The sequence below is a fragment of the Aspergillus karnatakaensis genome (genome assembly GCF_047715665.1).
Source record: "Aspergillus karnatakaensis strain CBS 102800 unplaced genomic scaffold BJY04scaffold_61, whole genome shotgun sequence".
Taxonomy (NCBI): Eukaryota; Fungi; Ascomycota; class Eurotiomycetes; order Eurotiales; family Aspergillaceae; genus Aspergillus; species Aspergillus karnatakaensis.
In genome coordinates, this window is record NW_027395773.1 from 115,633 (window position 1) to 136,412 (window position 20,780).

Sequence of the window (20,780 nt, forward strand, 5' to 3'; positions counted from 1 at the left end):
AGATAGCACAACTAAATAGACCCGAAATTGAGCACACGATATCTAGGAAACAGCCCCCTTCGCCAAAGAGGGTGGCTTCGGGAGAAACCCCGTGCGGATCAGATATCTGATATTCGCACGAAGACACTCGATAACCAACAACGTCGGCTCGAATGTGGCCCCTGCCTCGCCCAGTCTCTGGCCGTTTATCTCCAAGGTAGGTAGGAGAGGAAAGAGAGGATGCGTTTCCCCAGTACGGAAAATGGCATTCTTCAGTTTCGACAACCACCGGTCTCCTGGGATTCCGTGGAGGGAATAACCACACTCCACGCGCAGAATGTCCCAGATGGTCTGGAAATACACGCCCTCCAAGATAGGCGCCACACCATCTTTGTCGGTTGACGTACCTCGCTTGAGAAGGGCGTTGACTGCAGCCTCTGACACACCTTCGACGTCGAAGACAAACAGCCACCGGTCCGCCTCATCCTGATTATATGCTCCAATTTCGATACAACCGGCAATCAATCTCCAGATGAAGTCACGGGTGTTCGCTCGCCCGTTGCTCGCCGATCCGATAATATACCCAGGGCTCACGCTGCAGATGCGCTTTCCGTCGAAAGCTGGTTCCAGATTACATGCCCTGATTACTCGGTCTGACACGTACTTGGACTGGCTGTATCCATTCCATAACACCTTGTCGGCCTGGCCTGGTTGGTCCAGCTTGCCCTGCTGGTTCGGGTTTCGTCCCCCGGAAATGAAAACAAAGCTGCAGAGATGTTTTGACCGAGCGGTAGCTTCTAGCAAGGTCATCGTCGATACGACATTGGGCTGCCGAAGGGTTTCATAATCATGTGCGTAATGAACCACCGCACCACAGTGGATTACTGCATTCACGACTTTGGTGGCCGGGCCTCGCCCATGCAGCAAGTCCAAGTGTGATCTGCTCAGTCCAAGTCCTCTCTTTGTCAGGTCTCCTGGCCAGACTGTGTAGCTGTTTCTGAAAGTCTCATTCCACCACCCCTCGGCCGTGGCAGTCTGCTTAATGCTGTCGTTGAACCGTTTTTCGCCAGAAGAACGCATGTGGACGTAAACATGTACACCTTGCTGAGCAAGAAGCTGTCGTAGAATCTCTCTTCCTAAATATCCAGACGCACCCGTCAAGAAAACATTTCGGATGACGACGCTCTTCTTCATTTGCGGGACGATCATCTGGCAGTGGAGACTCTCCAGCAACTGATGAGAGATGTTACGAGACTCCGCCTCGAGATTGATTGGGCTGATAACAGTGTAGCTACTCAACTCTTTGGGTCTGTCAATCAAGCGAGCAAGATTCCGGACCGTCAATCTTGTTTGCATGACCGCAGGCAAGGAGACCGATTCTCCAAATAGCTTCCGAAGCATGGAAAAGAGTGTGATTGTCTGAATAGAATTCAGGCCAGCCTCTTGCAGCGAAAAGTCGTATCCTGAAAGAGCAACCGGGTGATCAGGATTGAGAGTGTTGAGGTATTTCTCAATCAAAGCGCTGATTGACCACGCTGTCTTCTCGTTCTTATCCAGCGGAACTGCCTCAGATGGACGCATGGGCTCCCCGTCAGCGTCTTTTGGTTTGTTCTCGCTTCTTTCTAGCCAGGTCTTCACTTCCTTGCGATTGATCTTCATCGATGCAGTAAGTGGAAGGTATGAGAGAACAACACACGCCGTAGGAACCATGAAACTAGGCAGGAACTTGGCAAGGTGATCTTGGATTAGCGTGAGAGGAAAGCTGTCAGCAGGCAAGGCTTGGAGCTGCCCTCGTTCAGATGTTATTCCACCGTAGGACGAAGTCTCCACGACAGCCACCAGCTCGTCTTTCCAGAAGCCTCGACGAGGCATTGTTACAACAGCATGCTTTACACGGGGTACTTGACACAGGTGATATTCGATTTCTCCGGGCTCGATTCTTTGCCCACGCACCTTGATCTGATCATCTTTCCGACCCATGAATAACATCGATCCGTCGAATGCATTCAAATCATAACAAACAAGGTCTCCTGTGCGATAGAAGCGGCGGTTCTCAAGACCCAGTCTGACAGCCCACAGTGGGTCGACAACAAAAGAATTTGCCGTAAGTTCAGGCTGGTTCAAATACTCTCGAGCCAGATCAGGGCCCGCTACGACGAGCTCACCAACAGCACCGAGCGGAACAAGTTGGCTCACATCGTTCGGGTTCACCACCCAACATGGTGAGTTCGGAAGACCACGACCAATGTTCTCTGGCTGCGCTGTGGCCGCATTCAACGAACAAACACCGACCTCCGCTGGCCCGTATGCGTTCATGAGGGTTACGTGGTTACCCCACCGCCGAACATCTTCTTGAGTCATGCATTCGCCTGCCAGGGCCAGAGTCTTGAGGCTCGGAACACTCTGCGGGTCGATGGACCGGGAGTACGAAGGGGTCAGAAGCGCCAGATCCGCTTTGCTCCACCGAATAAAAGCTGCAATGTTGCCAACTCGATCTTCCTCAGAAGGAATACAGACGCATCCGCCAAAGATCAAGGTAATGAAGATGTCCATAACGGCGACATCCCATATGTATGCCGAGAATTGCAATACACGTCTTCCTCGGTATCCCATCGCTTCACCCAAAGCAACAGCATGACTGCAGATCGAGCCATGTTCATGGATCATAGCTTTGGGCTGACCAGTTGAGCCTGAGGTAAAAAGTACCAAAGCTGCATCGGTGGACGTGACCTCAACTGGGTCGCTGCAGCCACCGCCCTTCGCTATTTCAAGGTCTCGAGGAAGAACAAGTGCTTGTACTGGGAGTGACAGAATCTTGGACAGATGCACATCCGAAGTAACCACAACAGTGCATCCCAGCACCCGCGCCATCTCCTCCAACCTTTCAGCTGACTGAAGGGGGTCCAGAGCAACGAAAGCTCCTCCGGCTTTCAGTATGCCGAGCATTGCTACCACAGCCCAGGAAAATTTGGTAAAGGCGTATCCCACGTACATCCCTTTTCTCACACCAGCGCTCCTCAACTGCTTTGCCATGGTATCTGACAAACTGTCCAATTGTCCGTATCGCAGACTTCCATCCCAGGCACACACAGCTTCCGCCTGCGGATCTTTGTGTGCCATGGATTGAACCATCTCATGTACAGTCGCGATTTCCGGGGTAGGACTCTTGCCGTTCCAGTTTAAGAGGTGCTCTCGCCCAGTATCAGCGGCCAATGTCAGCCAGGTCTCTGGGCTCAGGATGTTTTCTCGATGGGCATTGACAATGTTCTCAAACGTTCTTGCGACGGTCTCCGCATATTGATCAGGGATGAAGTTTGGTTTGTACTGCAGAAATAATGTCGGTCCTGCCGGGATGGATACAATCTGGAGATGACACTGACGGGGGTAATCAGTCAGTACTCGTCTTATTTATCAGGTCTCCTAGAGATCTTTCACACACCTGCTTTGTCTCCGCGATATTCCCAGTCCATTGTTTCAACAACGCTGGCGACGGAGTTTCGCCCTTTGCCGAACCCTGGAAAAGAAGCAGTGCGGTATTGACACGGTCTTCTTCGAGGACCTTGGTACTCGCTGTCTTCCAGCCATTGTATACTATCTCAGCGCCTGATTCAGTACTTGAACGGTATTGAAGGACTCTCGCCAGCGTCACTCGTGCTGTGTTGGTGTACACTGAGCGAACATATGCAAAAGACGCGGCTTCGCGGCTCGTATAGATCTTGATCAACAGAGCGAGGCATTGCTGCAATCGCCCGATGCTGCATGGAATGGCAGTCGTCAGTTCAATCGAGGACAGGGAAGAAGCCACAACCGCTTCTCCGGGTAGCGTAGGGAACAGTTCATTGGAGTCCATGTCGGCTGGAGTTGGCAATACAACTGGGTCAGTGCTTGTTGCTGAAGAGTATACTAGTTATCCCTCCAGCTGTGTTCTTGATACTGCTTTGCCAGCCCAGGTAGTAGACGCCAATCACTTCCCAATCCACCTCTTCTCTTACTGACCCCCTGCTAGCCGGAAGCTGCATGCTTTCCCGGGTCTATTCCTGATCTCTGCTCTTTCTCGTCCTCAGAAACGCCATTACGAGCGCTGTATTGTGCCATCCTCTGCCAAGATCAACAGGCCATGTGGGTATTTCCAAATCGGAGACATCGTGTAGTAAATCAAAACTCCTATTGCGTAAAGCTCATTCGGAAATCGCGCTTGCAGCTCAAGAATAAGCTTCAGAGGTAGGCCAGGATAGCCCTGATCCGAGGCTGAAGAGCATGTGCATATTGCTTTTTCTTGGTGTCTGGTCGATACGGTCGAGTCGGGGACGAAATACCAGCGCTCGTATTTCAGTTTCGCACGTATTTTCATTCTTGTCTTTTCATGCAGGGATAACCCAGCAAGCCTCCGGCTAGACCCAGCCCTCGATCGATCTTCCCGGGCCCGTGCGACCCCAATCCACAACCCTTGTGAAGATCTTACCCACCTCGACGAACAGCGAGCTCCTGCAAGAGCTCAGCGCTCAGCCAGCCACATTCCCACCGAGTGATAGTACAACTGGGTTGTCCATTCAGGTTATTCGTGGCTTGCTCCTCTACGCATGTGGCGTCCAATGAGTCCGTGATATTGATTCATGGAGGCGCTGAACTCTGTCTTTGAAGGAAAGCTGCAATATCGATCTCATTCTCGCCAGATCCTAGCTGCACAAGCTGCAGTTCCAAGGAAGAATACTCCGTACCGATGATCGAGATGGGAACTCCCGAAGGAGATTCTGGATGAGCTGCAGTTTCCACGCACGTCCACTCGGAATTGTGAACCAAGCTGGTTCCAAGCTGCAAGGCTGCGCCGCTGCAAGCTGCTGCAGAGAGCACACCTCCCCATTCAGTGATGGCGCAGTATCGGTGAGGAATCACGGCGTGTTTGCCTCGCAAGATACGGGTGAGTCGCTTCCTGTTTGGCTGAGGGTTTAGGCGTAGCAAAAGATCGGTAACGCCAGCCCAGATCAGCTACAGCTACTTGGATTTACTTCCGAAGTATCTGTAAGCCGGCTTGCTGTTTCTTGATGTTGATGCTTTTTCCCCTGAGGAGGAACGCGTCAGGATCATGTGACCTCGGGGCGCATCCATGACTTCCTCGATTGGGTTGTTGCCTTAACGTCAGGGTGTCAGTTGACGCCTCAGGTGCCTATAAATGCCTGAGGCCATAAGCCATCAATTGCCTTTGGAGCGCACGCTTCCGATCAAAGACCATCAGTACAGTTAGTCAATCAAGGATACCATAGTCTATCAGTATACTCCCAGACTCTAAGCAAGTCTGCAATGCCATCTTTGGCGTAGCGGTGAATTAAATCTATGCTAGACGCGTCGTAAACGCGTACCTTATCGGCGTGCTCAAGAAATCGACAGACTTGACTTAAATTGCCTGAAGAAAAGCAATCATTTGATAATTAAATGTTGGCTTCGATATACTCGTGCGAAATGGCACCTTGAGCCAGGAGATCAATGGCCTTTATCGCTGATTTCCGGATCCCTTCTGCACGCAGATACCCTCGGCACCGATATATATCTTCCAAGTCAACTAGTTGCCTACTACTGACTTCGAATATCATATGACGATGTTCACAAGGGAAGAACAGTAACGAAAAGTTCGAGTTCATCTAGATAGTCCAATATTTTGCATTCTTCATTTAGCTCCAGCAACTCTACGTCCTCTAACATAAACATGGGCTACGTTGCGATCATCACCGGTCATCACATACTTCTCAAACACCCTCCGCAAGGAATCGCCCTTTTCCCGTGGCGTCATGGCCGACTGTAGGCCGGTCGTGGTGGTCACCCACACGGCATCAAACTCCTTGCCGACCGCAAAGTTACCGATCCGATCTTCGAGGCAGAGCACTTTCGCACCACCCAAGGTGGCCAAGTAGAATACCTCCTCGAGTGACAGTGCTTTGTCCTTGCCATCGGACAGCACTTCACGCGCATTAGAGGCAATCATTGTCTGTCGGATCACGGCAAGCATCTGCGAGGCCCAACCACCGCCACTGTCTGTTCCAAGCCCGACCTTGATGCCACGACGCAGGAAGTCCCGGACCGGGGCGACCATGAAGCCACCGCCTACGGTCATGTTGGCTATAGGACAGTGTGCAACACCGCACTCCAACGCGTGTATTCTCTCTTTCTCATGGTCAGTCATGATGGTGCAGTGAGCGAGGATGGACCGCGATGTCAACAAGCCGAAACTCTCGTACAGGTCAGCCTCGCTGCCGCCAAACTGAGGGAAGAGCTCCTTGGTCGCATCAATCTCCTGCTGCGCTTCGTTGAAGTGTGTTTGGATGGCCAGAGTGTTGTCGCGCTTCACAATATCCCCGAGGCCCTGAAGAAGCTCCGGTGTGCATGAGATAGCAAACCGTGGGGTCACCACAGGTTTAACCAACGAGTCCTCGGCATCTCCAGACAGACTGCGAATGTGGTGAATGAATTCCTCTGTCTCGCGTAGAGAGACGGCTGCGCTCTCCTCCTGTATATAGTCCGGCGCGTTTTGATCCATGTTGCATTTTCCCACAAGCGCTCGTTGTCCCTTTCTGTGACATACATCGGCCAGGATCTTGGTTCCATCTAGGTGCCGCGAGCTGTAGTATGAGGCGGTGGTGATGCCCTGACGAAGGAAATCATTGACCGTGTCTTCGTATATCGCCGCGGCGTAGGTGGGGTCGGCGAAACGCGCTTCGATAGGAAATGTGACCTCGTTGAGCCAGTCGAGAATGTGAAGGCCCTGGCCGAGGCCGCGCATCGGCCATTGCGGAGCGTGATTGTGGGTATCAACAAAGCCTGGTATCAGAAATTCGCCGGGCGGAAGACGGTGGAAGACAGCGTGAGGAGGAAAAGCGTCATCGGAGGGGAGGTCGTTGGGGGACTTGTAGAAGGCTGTGATGCGACCGTCAGTAATGACCAGTGTGGCGTCTTCTAAGAGCTCAAGACGCTCAGGGTCCGTGGAATGGATAGTAGCGCCCCGGAAGACGAGTGTAGATGCCATGACTGTCAGCTGTGACTGTAGACATGGTGGCAGCGAGGGTGTGAAGTGGTTTAAGAGGGGTTGTTGTTACGCTGGTCCGGGCGAGTTCGGCTGAGTTGGAGGTTGCACAGGTGGAGCACGTGACTGATCTCATCTACAATCGAGGAAGAAGCAGAAAGTCCCCTCTTTACCCTTGAGACAACATCCTCTCCTCCTCATTTATGCATTTTGGATTGTGGTTACATGGCACAATCCCTCCGAGCGACACAGCGTGCGCCGCGTAGCTGCCGCGCTTGCTCATCGCGGAAGGTCAAATGCGACAAAGCTGTCCCATGCTCGACATGCATCAAACGCGGGGAGGCCGATTCTTGCACCAGGGAGGTGGTCATCGTTCGCGGTGAGGTCACAATGTGAGAAAGCATACCGAAAAGTACTGTGACCAATGTATTCACCATCTTCCTCATGCAGGTGGAACGACGCCCCTCACAAGCCTACCTACGAAGAGCTGATGCGCGAGAACCAGCGCCTACGCCAGGATGTCGAGGGAAGCCGGTCTCCAGAAGCAGCTGCAGTATGGCCAAGGCGAGCACCACATGTTGACCAATATGAAGAAGGCCTCGAGCGCAGGCTTTGGGACAGTCTGTCCGTGGCCTCAGCACTTGTGCGTCCCACTGTTGCGGCATGGGAGGATATTGTTCTGCCTACTTCGGAAATCAGCAATCAACTCATCGCCTACGATAAGACCTGGAACATCTGGGTACACTACGCAGTCGAGTATCCCAAGTTCCAGGAGGAATGTGAGCTATTCATTAATGCTGTTGACCAAGGAACTCCACTGGAGACTACTGATCCCTCATGGATGGCTGTTTATTTTGCTGTTCTAAGTGTATGTCCTGCTGGGTAATGCTCTGTTTCTGCCTAGAATGCTCTGACATACTGACAGGCGGCCCTTCTTATGATTGGGGATGACGAAGGAGGCCAGACAGGACTTCCGCATGGTAAGGACCACTGTACTCACAGAAATCAACTACCTTTCCCGAATTCGCTAATGACAGTAGACTTTGATCACAGGAAGGCGTCTCGCAATTGGTACGATGCCTCAATTTTCTGTCTTTATCGCGCGGACTTCCTCAGGATCCCTCATATCCGTACTATCCAAGCTGTCGCGGTGCTCGGCATGTGTTTCAACAACTGGGGAGACACAGAACTAGGACAGCATATGTGGGATTGTGCTCTACGCGTTGGCCAACGGATCGGCTTGAACACGCCGTTTTCACATGTGGCTGGACCGTTTCTCAGTGCAGAGACCCAACATCGGCTATGGTGGACGCTCGTTATCTGTGATTGGTAAGCTATCTCATACCATCGCTCGTTGTCCGCTGCCTGTTTACTCACATTCTGTTTGATACCGGCGAGTAGGCTAAATACTCCATACGGGCCAACAATTCATGATGTTGATTTCATTGTGCCTTTGCCGTCTGCTACCTTTCCCGATTTAGAGGAAGAGAAAGATACCTACCACCGAGCTCACTACCACATATTCATGGCGAGAAGTGCGACTGTCGTTTATCGCTTTCGTGCTGGTCTTCGATCAGGCGTTAAATCGCTGGACGAGATTGTAAAACTGGTTCGCATTGCTGATGAGGATCTGGCAGCAATCATCGGCTCTCTTCCGCCGCACCTCCAACCTGACGCGGATATCGAGAACGAAGATTTGCGGCGCCTGGAGCTCGCACAGCCGTGGATTAGGTGGCAGCGTCATGATATCACATTGGTGCTCTTACACTTTCGCCTACGCATCCATCGTACCCTGCAGACCCAGTGGCTCTTAGACCCTGCAACGTACAACTGGGCGCGGACGGTGAGCCTCCAGTCAGCAATGAGTATCATTTGGATAAATCGCAACTGGGATCAACCAGCCTCGATGCGCAAGCAATGGTATGTAGAGACATCTCCACCATCATATACTATCACGCTTTGAAATTCGTGCTTACCGAAACAGGGCTCTATCTTTACATCTATTTGTTGCTGCCATTCTTCTTCTTCGGGAGTGCCATAGTGACTTGTCTGGCGATATTGATGAAAGCTACGAAGCGCTACAGGCCGCGCTGAATTATCTGGAAGAGGTCAAAACATGGAATTTGTTTGCAAATCATGCAGCTAAAATAGTTCGTGAAAACATGACTATTCGCGGTCAGGTGGCCTGAGATGGCCTCGTCGGATATGCTTCGCCATTTATACCTTATCCAACAGCGAGAATCCAAACACTCTACGCGCCTCTTCACTCAGACAGTCGAGCCCAACATAGCCTTTCAACTGTGTTTCGTCAAGGTCGTTGCCTTCGGCGTAGTCGGGGGCAGGGCGACCTTCTAAAGTGGCAGTCAACTGGGCTCTGATGTAGGCTTCGTTGACCTTCGTTGTCGGACACGAGGCAATGAAGGCTACAGACGAGTTGTTTACTCCAAAATGCTCGGTATCCACGGCATGACACAGCTATTGACGGAAAGTCAAAGTTTCGAATTAGCCTCTCGATGTGATCGTTTTGGGAAAGACAAAATGATATAGTGGGTATGGAGACTTACATCGCAGTGCCACCAAACAGTGTCGCCAGGTCGTACCTCCGGTGCGTAGACCAGACACTCCTCCAATCTGAGGTGAGGGTGTGATGCGCGGCTGAGACGCTGACTTTCTGGTTTGAAAGTTCCTGGGAACCAACCGGTCGAGTCATCAAGCGTCCAGTTCTCAGGATTCATGACATCCACAGATGTATCAGCAGGGGGTTGAAAGAAAGGCCGTAGCAACACATAGGCAATGACAGTTTTGATGTTCGGATACAGCATGATCGTTCCCTCCCGTGGCGCTGTAGGAGTCAGGGCCGTCCACCCCTGGAACGTGCGCAGCACCTGTGAATGCGCTGAGCCTGGGTACAGTATCTGGTTTGCGTCCTTGCGCACACCAAGATCAAAAGGGTCATGCTCTTCTGGGCTTCCCTTGAAAATGTTGTCATACACTTTCCGATATGTTGGATCTGCCCAACGGCAAAGACTTCCCGCGTCGATATGGGGCCCCAAACCGAGGAATGGTACCCCTGGGCCACGGTCGCGTACCCCATCTAGGTACATAAGCGGCTCTGATGAGGTCTCGTCGGTTGAATCGTGCCAAATCTCGTTGAGCTTGCGCTGCAGTTGCAAATGGTTGGGGTTTGAGCGGAGGGCATTCTGGGTTGGCGAGTTGTATAGAACGAGCATCGAAGGGCTCTCCTTTGGCCAGGCATCTATACGACCCTCGTTATCGGCCAGAAAGCTCTTTAAGTGGTCATACAAAACTTTCGTCTCGTCTTCCGGGACAGTTTCTCTGCAAACAAACGCGCCGATACGTTTGATTTCCTCTCGATCGGTCTCCGTAAAGCCGTGCTGCAAGACCTTTGCTGTGTCGAAAACAGGAATGATCTTGTTCCCTTTCTCCACTATTTCATCGGTAATGCTGCGGAGTTCATGGCAGACTTTGATCCAGCTCTTGCGCAGAGCATCTGAACCGTACTCTGATATGATTGTTTTCTTGATGGCGAGGAACTCCGGGTCCTGGGCCTCTACAGCGCCCTTGTAAGTGTATTCAGCCCAAGCGGGCCATTTCCTGTCAACTGCGGGCATCTCAAATCGGTGCGATCGAAAATGGTGCGGTGGGAGCCGAAAGCGTGTGTTAGATTAGACCTCGAGGACCGTCGGACAAAGCCGCTGCTGAGAACTCTTGCTCAGATACCTCAACGTTAAATACCTTATCGACGGATGCATTACATGGACCTCTCGACGACTGCCCCGAACTCGCCCATTTTTTACGTCAACTCATGTCTCATCGTTAGGGGAAGCTCGCCCGAGCTCCCCCGAGGCGAAAATCGGGGTAATCTGGATTCTGGGGCGAACTCGAGATAAGGCGTCTCCATGGAGCCCTATCTGTGCAGAACTGTCACGATTGCCGAAGCATATAAAACACACATAACTCTGCAGGATTTCGCCAGGGTCAGCTTGACTATCACCAGCAACTATGGCGGTACACTTTGAGCGCAAGCATGTTTCCAGGCTGGTTCCGGCCAACCACAAAGTGCTCATGCCCTTGCTGCTGGCTGTGACCATTGTTAATTCTGCCGTGAGTGCCTGCACAGCACCTGCTCCCCATCCGTCTGACACCATTTAGACCCTAGGATATGACTCCTCCGTCATGAACGGCCTCCTTATCCTGCCTTCGTATTCCGAGTACTTTCACCTCACCACCGCTACTGAGGGTTTGAACAATGCCGCTATGTGGATGGGCGGAATCCTTGGAGCCTACCTGATGCAACCTGTTCCAGATTACTTTGGCCGACGCCGAGCAATTCATATCGCCGCAGTGATCACTATTATCGGCATCATCCTCCAAGCTGCAGCGCAGCACATAGCCATGTTTGTTGTCGCTCGGATAATTGTAGGCATTGGCTCTGCTATTAGCAATGCCGCTGCCCCAACCCTACTCGGAGAGCTGTTACCTCCTCGCCGACGCGCTCGCATGCTGGGCCTCTTCTTTTCCTGCTACTACGTCGGAAGCCTCGCCTCATCCATCGTCAACTACGGCAGTCAAAACATCCAGAGCACCTGGTCGTGGCGGTTGCCTTCGCTCCTTCAATTTGTGCCCAGCTTATTGGCTGTCATAATCGTGCCTTTTGTTCCTGAGTCTCCCCGCTGGCTGATCGCTCAAGACCGCACCGAAGAGGCGCTGGAAGTTTTGATCATAATGCAAGGTCAGGATAAGACCGACCTGCAGAAGGGTAGCGAACAGCTTCGCGAGATCCAAGAGACAATTGTGCGGGAGGCTGAAGAATACTCCCGAAACCCGTGGAGGGAGATTATCTCTACCAAAGCCAACCGCAGAAGGCTGGTCATTCTTTGCAGCTTTGGCCCGATGATAAACATGTTTGGCAACTTTATCATCTCGTGAGTTTGCCATCTCACTCAGAGTGCAATTTTGTATCGCGACTAAACTTTGGCCAGATTCTACTTGACGAAGATCCTTAGTCAAGCGGGCATCACGGACACTGTCACCCAAACTCAAGTCCAAGTCATCATCAATTGCTGGTCTTTTGTTGTGGCGATCGTTGGTAGCTTTATGCTTGACATTCTCGGGCGCAGGATTCAGATGTTTATTGGCGTTGGCGGCATGGTCGCTACACTGCTAATGATCGGAGGCCTCATCAAGCGTATGTTCCCATTCTCCGTCAACCTTTGTGGCTCTGCTCTAACCATAGCATCACAATCTAGGTTACGGAGAAAGCAGCAACACCTCTGGTATTTACGGTACCATTGCAGTCATCTTCCTCTTCCAAGGATTCTACGCCTTCTCCGTCACACCAATGACAAGCTTATACCCCACGGAAATCTCACCGTTCAAGCTACGCACGACAGGAATTGCTATATTCCGCATGCTGGATTCTGGATTTGGGTACGTACATCCACCACCGTAGCGTTTCAACGTTGCGGCAGAATTAGGCTGACATTTCTTCTAGACTGCTTGCCTCCTTTGCAATGGCTTATGCGATGGCCGACCTCGGATGGAAATTTTACTTTATCAACGCATCGTGGAACTTTGTTTTCCTCATCATCGTTTACTTTGCCTTTGTTGAGACCAAGGGCCTGAAACTGGAGGAGATCAATGCGAGGTTCGAAGGAACAGAGGTTATCAATGGGGTTGTGGACTATTGCGGGTCTCAGACGAGCAAAAACGGCAACGTCGTTGAGGCGACGAAGGAGGTGGGGGTAGAGATAGTACGAAGTAATGCTAGTAAGACTTAATTGAATTGTGGCAATTTTGGACGTTGCCTTGTTGTCATGTCTTTCCTGTCCTTGTTACCATCTATCTCTCGCTGAGCTTCACATCGATTTTGGCTTTCGTAGCTAACGATCAAAGAAAGACAGGACGCAATACAGTGGAACTATAGATACATACATTCACCAAGGAAAGTATGATTCATCCCACACGCGAAACTGCCCACCCACCGACTCCCTGGTCGCACCGTCAATCGCCTTGATGACCCCATTGACGCTCTCCTCAACTGCCTGCGGTGCCTTCTCCAACCCAATCAGATTGGCACTCGCATTGCCCATGTCAGTCCGGGGGAACCTGCCACGGCGATCAGTCCTAACCGACAACAATCACGGTAGACGTTGAGTGGTGATACATACCCCGGATCCGCCACAAAGCTCACAATATCCTCATGCTCAAAATGCAGTTTCCTCACCACGTAGTTCAACATAGTTTTACTCAGCGCATAAGCCGAGTTCGACCAGGGCCTCTGTTCCATCCCGCCAATAGTCCCCATCTGACTTCCAACGCCGACGAAGATAGGTTTCTCGCTCTGTTTCAGGAGCGGGTATGTTGCCTTGAAGAGAGCGATCGGGGCAAAGGTGTTCACGTCAATGTGTCTCTGTATATCTTCAAAGCGAACGGCCAGGAATGGCTGAGGATTTTCGCAGATTCCGGCGTTGGCAATCACGACGTCGATGTGGGTGATGCTGTGGTCATTTTTGAGTGTTTCCACGGCAGCAGCTGCGTCTGATAAAATGGCCGAGTCGATCTTAACGGTGATAACGCGCGATTCAGCTCCCTTGGAAATACTCTGGAGTGACTTTGAGCTTTCGATGGCAGGATCTCGCACCGCGGCGATGACCGTGATGTTAGGTCGAGCGAGGAAGGACTCTGCGAGGGCGCGGCCGATGCCTCGGTTGGCACCGGTGATCAGGTAGATGGTGTCTGTCATGATGGATGTAGAAAATATAGCCTCTGGATTAACTTCTCAGGTCTATGAAATCCATGATGGCACTATATACACCCGCCGAGACCCTAACTGGCTGCCTGATGCTCTGGTAACATTCACGCCTTACAAATCGTCCTCAGCCCTGGCTGTAGCCGCGCAGGATTGCTGACGGCGCGCTATGCCCCCGGATTAGGGCGTCTGTCTTACGAGCTGAATGGAAAAACGGATCGCTCGGTGCAGCTGGCAAGTTTATGCGTAGCGGTGCTGTACCTGCTCTGTATTCAGTGCAATCAGGTGGGTGGGGGTCACCTCAGTGTCCCCAAGGTCCCTAATTATTTCTTACAAGTACGTCGATGTTCCTCGGCTGTTCTTTGAATGACCTGTAGTTATAAAATTGAATCCATGCATAATCCCTTGGGAATATAAACGACAATATGACAAAGAAATACAGAACGCTCGCCGAAATCGCAACTAAGTCCACAGGAGAACACCCTTCAAGGCCTTTCCTTCCTTGACCTCTTTGAAGGCCCTCTCATATTCGTTGACTGGGTAGTAGGTGACCATCTCCTCCAGAGGGAACTTTCCTTGGGCGTGGGCGTCGATCAAGTACGGGAGGAACTGCTACTGTTAGCTTCTTACCTAGTCAGCCAGGTGATTTATGAATACATACCTTCTGGGTATTGCTGTCGCCCTCGCAGCATCCAAGGTACTGACGACCCATAACCAGATGGGAGAAGACATCGACTCCAGCCCGAACACCAGGGGTAGGAGCGCCGACGGTCGCACCCTTGCCTCGAGTTCCCAGACAGTCAAGAGCTTTCTCGACCACCTGGGGAATACCAGCACAATCAACCGAGTAGTCGACTCCATTCTTGCCAGAGATTCTCTGGATTTGCGCGACGACATCGCTATCCGAGCCAACAACGGTATGCGTCGCACCCAACTTCTTCGCCAGCTCCAATCGCTGCGGCTGCAAATCAACAGCAATAATCGTCTTTGCATTTCGCAGCTTCGCGGCCATGACAGCGCTCATGCCCACCGACCCGACACCGAAAATCGCGACCGACTTCCCCTCCTGCACGTCCAGCGTGTTGAGGATTGCACCGGCACCAGTCTGGATACCACAACCAAGCGGCGAAAACAGATCCAGTCTTGTGTTTGATGGAACCTTGACGATTGATGCACTGCTGACGATTGTATGTCGGGCGAAGGAGCTTTGTCCGAAGAAGTTTCCATGCAGTTGGGTGCCATCGGACGTGGCAAGGGACACACTTCCGTCCGGTCGCTTCTGGCCAAAGTTGCGCTGTACCCATTCGTTGCAGTAGGCTGGGTGGCCTTCGTCGCATTGCTGGCAGGACCGGCAGTGGTCGAAGCTGAGGAGGACTTTGTCGTTCTTTTGGACGTGGTTGACCTTGGAGCCGGTTTCGAGGACCACGCCGGCGCCTGAGGAGTCAGCTATATCACTTGGAGGGGAGGAGGGATGGGTTACCTTCGTGACCCAGTACGCTTGGGAAAGCCGCCGGCAGCGTTCCGTTCATGCAGGAGAAGTCGGTGTGACAGATGCCGGTCGCATGGATCTCAACCAGCACTTCATCGGGCTGCAGAGCATCGAGAGTGATTTCCTCCAGCTTAGGAAGGACGTTGACCTCGCGAGAGACCAGAGCTTGAGTTTTGACAGACATGATGATTGAAAGGGGTATCCTGAAAGCTTGAAAACAGAGCAGAGATTCATAAACTGGTCCAACACTCAGGTCTACCAGTTCCAGCTATATATACCCCCCATCTCTCCTGTTCCACTTCCCCGGTTTCCAACCCGAGAGTACCTGATCATCCAGAACCAGAAAGCATGACGAGGCGAAAGTACCGATGGTTGCTCAGACAATGCCGGTTACCGTTCGGGGTAGCAACAATGGAACTCTGGTGCTGGGACGAACCAGAAATGAAGCTGGGCAAATTCTCCAGGCCCCCGCTACCCCGCATAGCAGGGAGCTTTCTCGCTGCGAATTGCTAGGGAAGAAATACCGAGAGTGAGTGCCGGAGGACGTCGATCTGGATGGAACCTCCCGCATGGTGGAGGCGGAAATGAGCGGACAACTTCCGCTCGTCCGTTCCCCGGACTTACCCCGTGAAGGTTCATTATGATTTAGATTGTAATACAGAGTACTCGGGTCTTTATATCCCTGAAGCTCAGGCAGGGGAAGTCTGGTGGGCGTCCACGGGTCGGGATTTGTAGTAGCACGGTGCCCAAGCCCTCTGAAAGCCAGGCCCAGCTATGATGACGAGCATGGGCCCCTGGGTGATAGTTCGAGCTTGGCGTGCTCATTATAGTTCGCCAAGAGTCGATCCAATCGAGATCAGCCTCTCAAATCGCTCCTAAATTACCAGGCTGGCCACTACGCAATCTACGGCGTTCAGCGCACGAATCGCTCCAAAACAGCGCTGCCATCATATCACTAGTGAAACTACTTATTTAGCCACCCCATTACCGTTCTGCTGTCGCAAAACAGCGACCTCCTGCTTCCTCTCCTCTCCATCGACCGTGCCAGTGGCGACTGCCTTTCTCTCGCCACTCTCGTCGCGGACCCATTTCAGCGGACCCCGCGGTAGATCTCCAGTGAGATTCAATGCTGCGCGCAACTGCTCATCAAAATCAGGCAGCATTCCGGTCGTGAACCTGAAGGCTCCTCCTATGTTTATGGGGATGCTGTCGTGGTCCATGATCTCGCTCAGAGCCGGATACGCCTCGCTACTCTGCAGGAACTCCAGCTTTTCCGCCGTCACCGGATCAATAAACGGCTTGAGGATCCTGTACAGCTTGGAGAAGTAGAAAGGGACGTTACAAATCTATTCACGCATTAACCAACACTCCTTAATTAGATCGGTGTCGCCAACTTACATATGCCTTGTGGATAGTCTCTGGATAGCAAGTGGCCATGAGCCAACTGATATCTCGAGCAAAGTCTCGCACATCCCAAACTTGTCTCAAGGAAAGCGTCGAGGCATCGACGACATAGCTACAGTTGGTGACGGGGCGACCGTACGCGGCGGAGCACAGGGGTAGCACAAACCGCGTGAGTCCGTCAAAGTGCACGATCGCGCGCTGCGCCATGTTGGGCGTTGCGATCGAGTCGCCGTTGGCCGACGGGCCTGGCGTGATGTCGCGCGTCGCTCGCCAGTGCTCCAGCGCTGCTCTGTCCAGTGCTGTCATATCGATCATCACGATCGGTCGGCCTTCGCGATCGCAGCGTCCTGTCCAATGGGGGTACTGAACCTGTCAGTCTCGCGTGGTTATGGTCAAAGAAGAAAGATATACCAGAACTCGCGTGTTCTCATAGTCGGCCACGCTGATCGAGTCGTAGAGACGCACTGCGTTGTTTTCAGTGTGAAACTTGGTCGCCTGCTCCAGCTGGGCTAGGGCTTTGGCCGAGTCCATTCCTTTCGCTTCGAGGAAGCGGCTACCAGATTAGCACGAAATCGTGGATCTCAAGAGTAAACCTACAGTAGAGTCCCTTCATCGGTGAGTCCATCATCCACGTCCTCGTCTGTCAGTCCATCGCGGCGCTTCAAAAGGCCCTGCTGGGCGCACAAATCAATAAAGGTCGAGAACGCCGACGCATCTTCGGTCTTGAGGCCGACCATCTCTATGGATCTCTAGAATGCTGGAAAGGCGATAGGGGGTATCTTGCTGTAACTCGAGGTGTAACAGAGGAAGAAAAGGAGACAGGTGAGATAGGGGCAGGGCGCGAGGTCAAGAGCACTCAAATGACGTTGTGCAACCTTGGGCGAGTTGAGTTGCTGTTTGCAGAAGACCGAAGTGCATCCCCGATCGCCATTGATTCGTGAGGGAAATGTTTGCCAGTCGCTACATTCTTAATGTGACCAGCACTGCTGCTCGGACCGCGCCGATCACCTTCAATTCTTTGGATTTTGAATAGCCTCACACTCCGTAATCATTGACGGGTCAGCTATCCTCTAGTAGAATGGTTTCTTCAAAGTCCAGAGCCCTGCGGGAGAGCATCAGAGATCCTGAATAGTTCGCGGCGATCATTCCCGATGACATCAACCACCAGAGGGTCTCCACGTCTTCAGCAGCAGCAGTCGTGATCGGGCTCGACAAGGACCTCCAGCATCAAACTGGAGCCGGTGGAGACGATTCTGGACGTCATATCGATGCAAACCACTGTTCATCACCAAGGTTCCAAGATTTCGTGATCAACCTTATCTCCATCCAACCCTTGTCGACACGTTTATTGGGTCAGGCACACGTTCATCATGTTCATCATGTTCACGCGGAGCTGTGAGGTAATGACTCGTACCAGAATCACCGCTCCAGGGTCTCTGCCTAAGAGGCCCAGACCATGTATTTAAGCCCTCCATAGTATCTCACCAAACAACAATATCCTGACTATACAATCACATACTACCGAGAACATGGCACAATCACCGCAACTCCCCAAAGACACATCCTTCATCGTCGAGCGCTCAACGCCTGACATAGGCGGCTTCTGCAAAGGCTACGAGCTCCGCCGGCACCACCACGAGGACAAAGCCAACGAGGGCTCTCTCCGCTGCCGAGCCGACTGGGAAGCCTTCATCGGGCCGATTGAGCGCTGGGGGTCCTGCAATCCCTGGGAAGGCCACTTCGGCTCCGTCGTCCTCCCCTTCTGCAAGCCCGAGCGCCTAGCTATCATCTGCTACATCTTCGAATGTACGCACACAACCACATACTTGCCCAAGATCCTGGCTGATAGACCATATAGATGCCTTCCTCTACGACAACGTCGTCGAATCAGCTGCCAAATCAAACGTATGCCCCTTCTGTCACTCCCCCTCCCACTCCCATACTCCAGCTAACATCCCCAGATCAACATGGACGCCGACAACATCGCTCTCGACGAAACCGAATACCGCACTGTGCGCTCTGTCCTCGGCACGAAACAGATCCAATCGAAGATGCTGCTTGAAATGCTATCTATCGATGCGCCCTGCGCCGAAGTCGTCATCGACTCCTGGAAGACGATGATCTCGACAACCGCGAAGCAAGATAAGAAGCGTGTTTTTGATAATCTAGAGGAATACGTCGAGTATCGGATTGTCGACACTGGTGCTCCGTATGTGATTCTTTCTCGAGATTCTGGTTAGATACTTGCTGACGAGACTACGTAGATTTGTCGACATGCTCATGCGCTTTGGGATGGGGATCAAACTCACAGCCGAAGAACAGAAGCGGATCGAATCCATTGTGCACCCGTGCTACGCTGCCCTAGGTCTAGCGAATGATTACTTCTCCTTCGATATTGAGTGGGAGGAGTTCCAGCAGGAGGGGGGCAAGACGACGATGACGAATGCCGTGTGGCTGTTTATGCAGTGGGAGGGGTTAAGCGTTAAGCAGGCGAAGGAGCGCGTCCGCGAAGTGACAAACGGGTACGAGCAGGAGTATCTGCGGCGGGTGGCAGAGTTCGCGGCTGGCGAGGGGCAGGATGATCTGAAGCTGCAGTCGTATTTGAAGGCGGAGGGGTATCAGATTTCGGGGAATGTTGCGTGGAGCTTGAGGTGTCCGAGGTATCATCCTTGGCTTTGTGAGGAGGCTGGCGCGTTGCTGGAGAAGGAGGATATGACGATGGATGCGGTGCAAGAACGAGCAGAGACAGAGGAGAAACGGAATGCGGTTGAGGAACGAACACGGAGCCCGAGCCAGTCGGACTCGGATGTTTCTGATGCTTCGCCTACACTCTGGTCTGGTTCTGATGGGTCTTCTGTGCGGTCGTCGGTCTCTTCTTCATCGGATCTTCACGAGAATGAGAAGCATGTTTCTCCTCCTGTCACGGCCACACTAGGTGACGAGGTACGTCAAAACCTCTCCATCACTGCTCCATCTAAACTAACATCTTCAGCACCTCCTCGGTCCAGCAGAGTACATCAGCTCGCTCCCCTCAAAAGGCGTTCGCGAAGCCTTCATCGACGGCCTGAACGTCTGGCTCGTCCTCCCAGACCACCGCGTCAACCAGCTAAAGAGCATCGCGCAAACCCTCCACAATGCATCCCTAATGCTCGACGACATCGAAGACTCCTCTCCACTCCGCCGCGGCCGTCCAGCAACGCACATGATCTTCGGCCCTGAACAGACGATCAACTCCGCGAACTTCCTACTCATCGACGTGATGGACAAGGTGCGACAGCTTGACGACACACGCTGCATGGATATCTACCTCGAGGAGATGCACAACCTCTTCATCGGACAGAGTTTCGATCTATACTGGACACGGCAGGGCGAGTGTCCATCTGAGGAGGAGTATCTCGAGATGGTCAGGCAGAGTACGTCTCAATCTCAAGTAATGTCCTGATGCATACTAACAATGCTACAGAAACAGGCGGCCTCTTCCGCCTCCTCACCCGGCTCATGGCTCAGATCTCCCCAACACAGCACAAAGGGTAAGCACCTGTCACAGTATCCCCCATCTACATCTCAAACCCGAACTAACTCAAAACCACCAGCCTCGACCCGCTCCTCTCCACCCTAAGCAACACCCTGGGCGAATTCTTCCAAATCCGCGACGACTACAAAAACCTCTCGGAAGACTACACCGGCCAGAAAGGCTTCTGCGAAGACCTCGACGAATGCAAATTCTCGTACCCACTAATCCACGCCCTGACAACACAGCCCAAGAACGTGCAGCTGCGCGGGATATTGCAGCAGTCTCGGTCCGCAGGCGGACTGGACGTCCCCATGAAAGAGACCGTTCTTGGCCTGTTACGGCAGGCGGGGAGTCTGGAGTATACGGAGGAGAAGATGAGGGGGTTGGCGGAAAGGATTATGCAGGGGGTTGGGGAGATTGAGACGGAGACTGGGGGGGTGAATTGGGTGGTGAGGTTGTTGGTGCATCGGTTGAAGGTTTAGACTCGGGAGTACCTGGATAGATAGAATTCTCGTCATGATGACAATGTATGATATGATTTAGACAGTTATGATCAGCGGGTGTTAATTCCCCAGTTTACATTATGTTGAATGAAATCACTCTTCCTTCT

At 52.4% G+C, this 20,780-nt stretch overlaps 9 protein-coding genes across 9 annotated transcripts; 3 read left to right on the plus strand and 6 right to left on the minus strand.

Moving 5' to 3' along the window:
• Nucleotides 1-21: 21 nt before the first annotated feature.
• Nucleotides 22-2,954, minus strand: fmpE (nonribosomal peptide synthetase-like enzyme fsqF). The gene has a single exon (XM_073719466.1). The coding sequence runs from the start codon at nucleotides 2,923-2,925 to the stop codon at nucleotides 43-45; it is 2,883 nt and encodes a 960-aa protein (XP_073566733.1). The 5' UTR covers nucleotides 2,926-2,954; the 3' UTR covers nucleotides 22-42.
• A 2,649-nt stretch (nucleotides 2,955-5,603) lies between these two features.
• On the minus strand, nucleotides 5,604-7,039 carry BJY04DRAFT_138302 (putative guanine deaminase). Its single transcript, XM_073708638.1, has one exon. The coding sequence runs from the start codon at nucleotides 6,992-6,994 to the stop codon at nucleotides 5,642-5,644; it is 1,353 nt and encodes a 450-aa protein (XP_073566734.1). The 5' UTR covers nucleotides 6,995-7,039; the 3' UTR covers nucleotides 5,604-5,641.
• A 177-nt stretch (nucleotides 7,040-7,216) lies between these two features.
• Nucleotides 7,217-9,180, plus strand: BJY04DRAFT_222596 (Zn(II)2Cys6 transcription factor; the record flags this gene model as incomplete). Its single annotated transcript, XM_073717436.1, has 6 exons — nucleotides 7,217-7,383; nucleotides 7,442-7,859; nucleotides 7,917-7,971; nucleotides 8,032-8,320; nucleotides 8,393-8,911; nucleotides 8,976-9,180. 6 exons carry the CDS (start codon nucleotides 7,217-7,219, stop codon nucleotides 9,178-9,180), a joined length of 1,653 nt encoding a protein of 550 aa, XP_073566735.1.
• A 28-nt stretch (nucleotides 9,181-9,208) lies between these two features.
• Nucleotides 9,209-10,623, minus strand: BJY04DRAFT_222597 (uncharacterized protein; the record flags this gene model as incomplete). The annotated part of the gene is made up of 2 exons (XM_073717437.1): nucleotides 9,209-9,466; nucleotides 9,556-10,623. The coding sequence occupies 2 exons, from the start codon at nucleotides 10,621-10,623 to the stop codon at nucleotides 9,209-9,211; spliced, it is 1,326 nt and encodes a 441-aa protein (XP_073566736.1).
• A 391-nt stretch (nucleotides 10,624-11,014) lies between these two features.
• On the plus strand, nucleotides 11,015-12,792 carry BJY04DRAFT_222598 (general substrate transporter; the record flags this gene model as incomplete). Its single annotated transcript, XM_073717438.1, has 5 exons — nucleotides 11,015-11,116; nucleotides 11,165-11,937; nucleotides 11,995-12,200; nucleotides 12,262-12,442; nucleotides 12,507-12,792. 5 exons carry the CDS (start codon nucleotides 11,015-11,017, stop codon nucleotides 12,790-12,792), a joined length of 1,548 nt encoding a protein of 515 aa, XP_073566737.1.
• A 156-nt stretch (nucleotides 12,793-12,948) lies between these two features.
• Nucleotides 12,949-13,757, minus strand: BJY04DRAFT_222599 (SDR family oxidoreductase; the record flags this gene model as incomplete). The annotated part of the gene is made up of 2 exons (XM_073717439.1): nucleotides 12,949-13,120; nucleotides 13,183-13,757. The coding sequence occupies 2 exons, from the start codon at nucleotides 13,755-13,757 to the stop codon at nucleotides 12,949-12,951; spliced, it is 747 nt and encodes a 248-aa protein (XP_073566738.1).
• Nucleotides 13,758-14,121: 364 nt separating this feature from the next.
• Nucleotides 14,122-15,929, minus strand: BJY04DRAFT_199209 (NAD(P)-dependent alcohol dehydrogenase). Its single transcript, XM_073712732.1, has 3 exons — nucleotides 15,244-15,929; nucleotides 14,425-15,197; nucleotides 14,122-14,372 (listed from the first exon to the last, which is right to left on the minus strand). The coding sequence occupies exons 1-3, from the start codon at nucleotides 15,434-15,436 to the stop codon at nucleotides 14,226-14,228; spliced, it is 1,113 nt and encodes a 370-aa protein (XP_073566739.1). The 5' UTR covers nucleotides 15,437-15,929; the 3' UTR covers nucleotides 14,122-14,225.
• Nucleotides 15,930-16,220: 291 nt separating this feature from the next.
• On the minus strand, nucleotides 16,221-17,393 carry BJY04DRAFT_222601 (SEC14 family lipid-binding protein; the record flags this gene model as incomplete). The annotated part of the gene is made up of 4 exons (XM_073717440.1): nucleotides 16,221-16,598; nucleotides 16,651-17,019; nucleotides 17,068-17,209; nucleotides 17,254-17,393. 4 exons carry the CDS (start codon nucleotides 17,391-17,393, stop codon nucleotides 16,221-16,223), a joined length of 1,029 nt encoding a protein of 342 aa, XP_073566740.1.
• Nucleotides 17,394-18,185: 792 nt separating this feature from the next.
• BJY04DRAFT_222602 (bifunctional terpene synthase/polyprenyl synthetase family protein) lies at nucleotides 18,186-20,652 on the plus strand (the record flags this gene model as incomplete). The annotated part of the gene is made up of 7 exons (XM_073717441.1): nucleotides 18,186-18,462; nucleotides 18,515-18,561; nucleotides 18,618-18,865; nucleotides 18,921-19,599; nucleotides 19,649-20,069; nucleotides 20,120-20,186; nucleotides 20,250-20,652. The coding sequence occupies 7 exons, from the start codon at nucleotides 18,186-18,188 to the stop codon at nucleotides 20,650-20,652; spliced, it is 2,142 nt and encodes a 713-aa protein (XP_073566741.1).
• Between the last annotated feature and the right edge of the window lie 128 nt (nucleotides 20,653-20,780).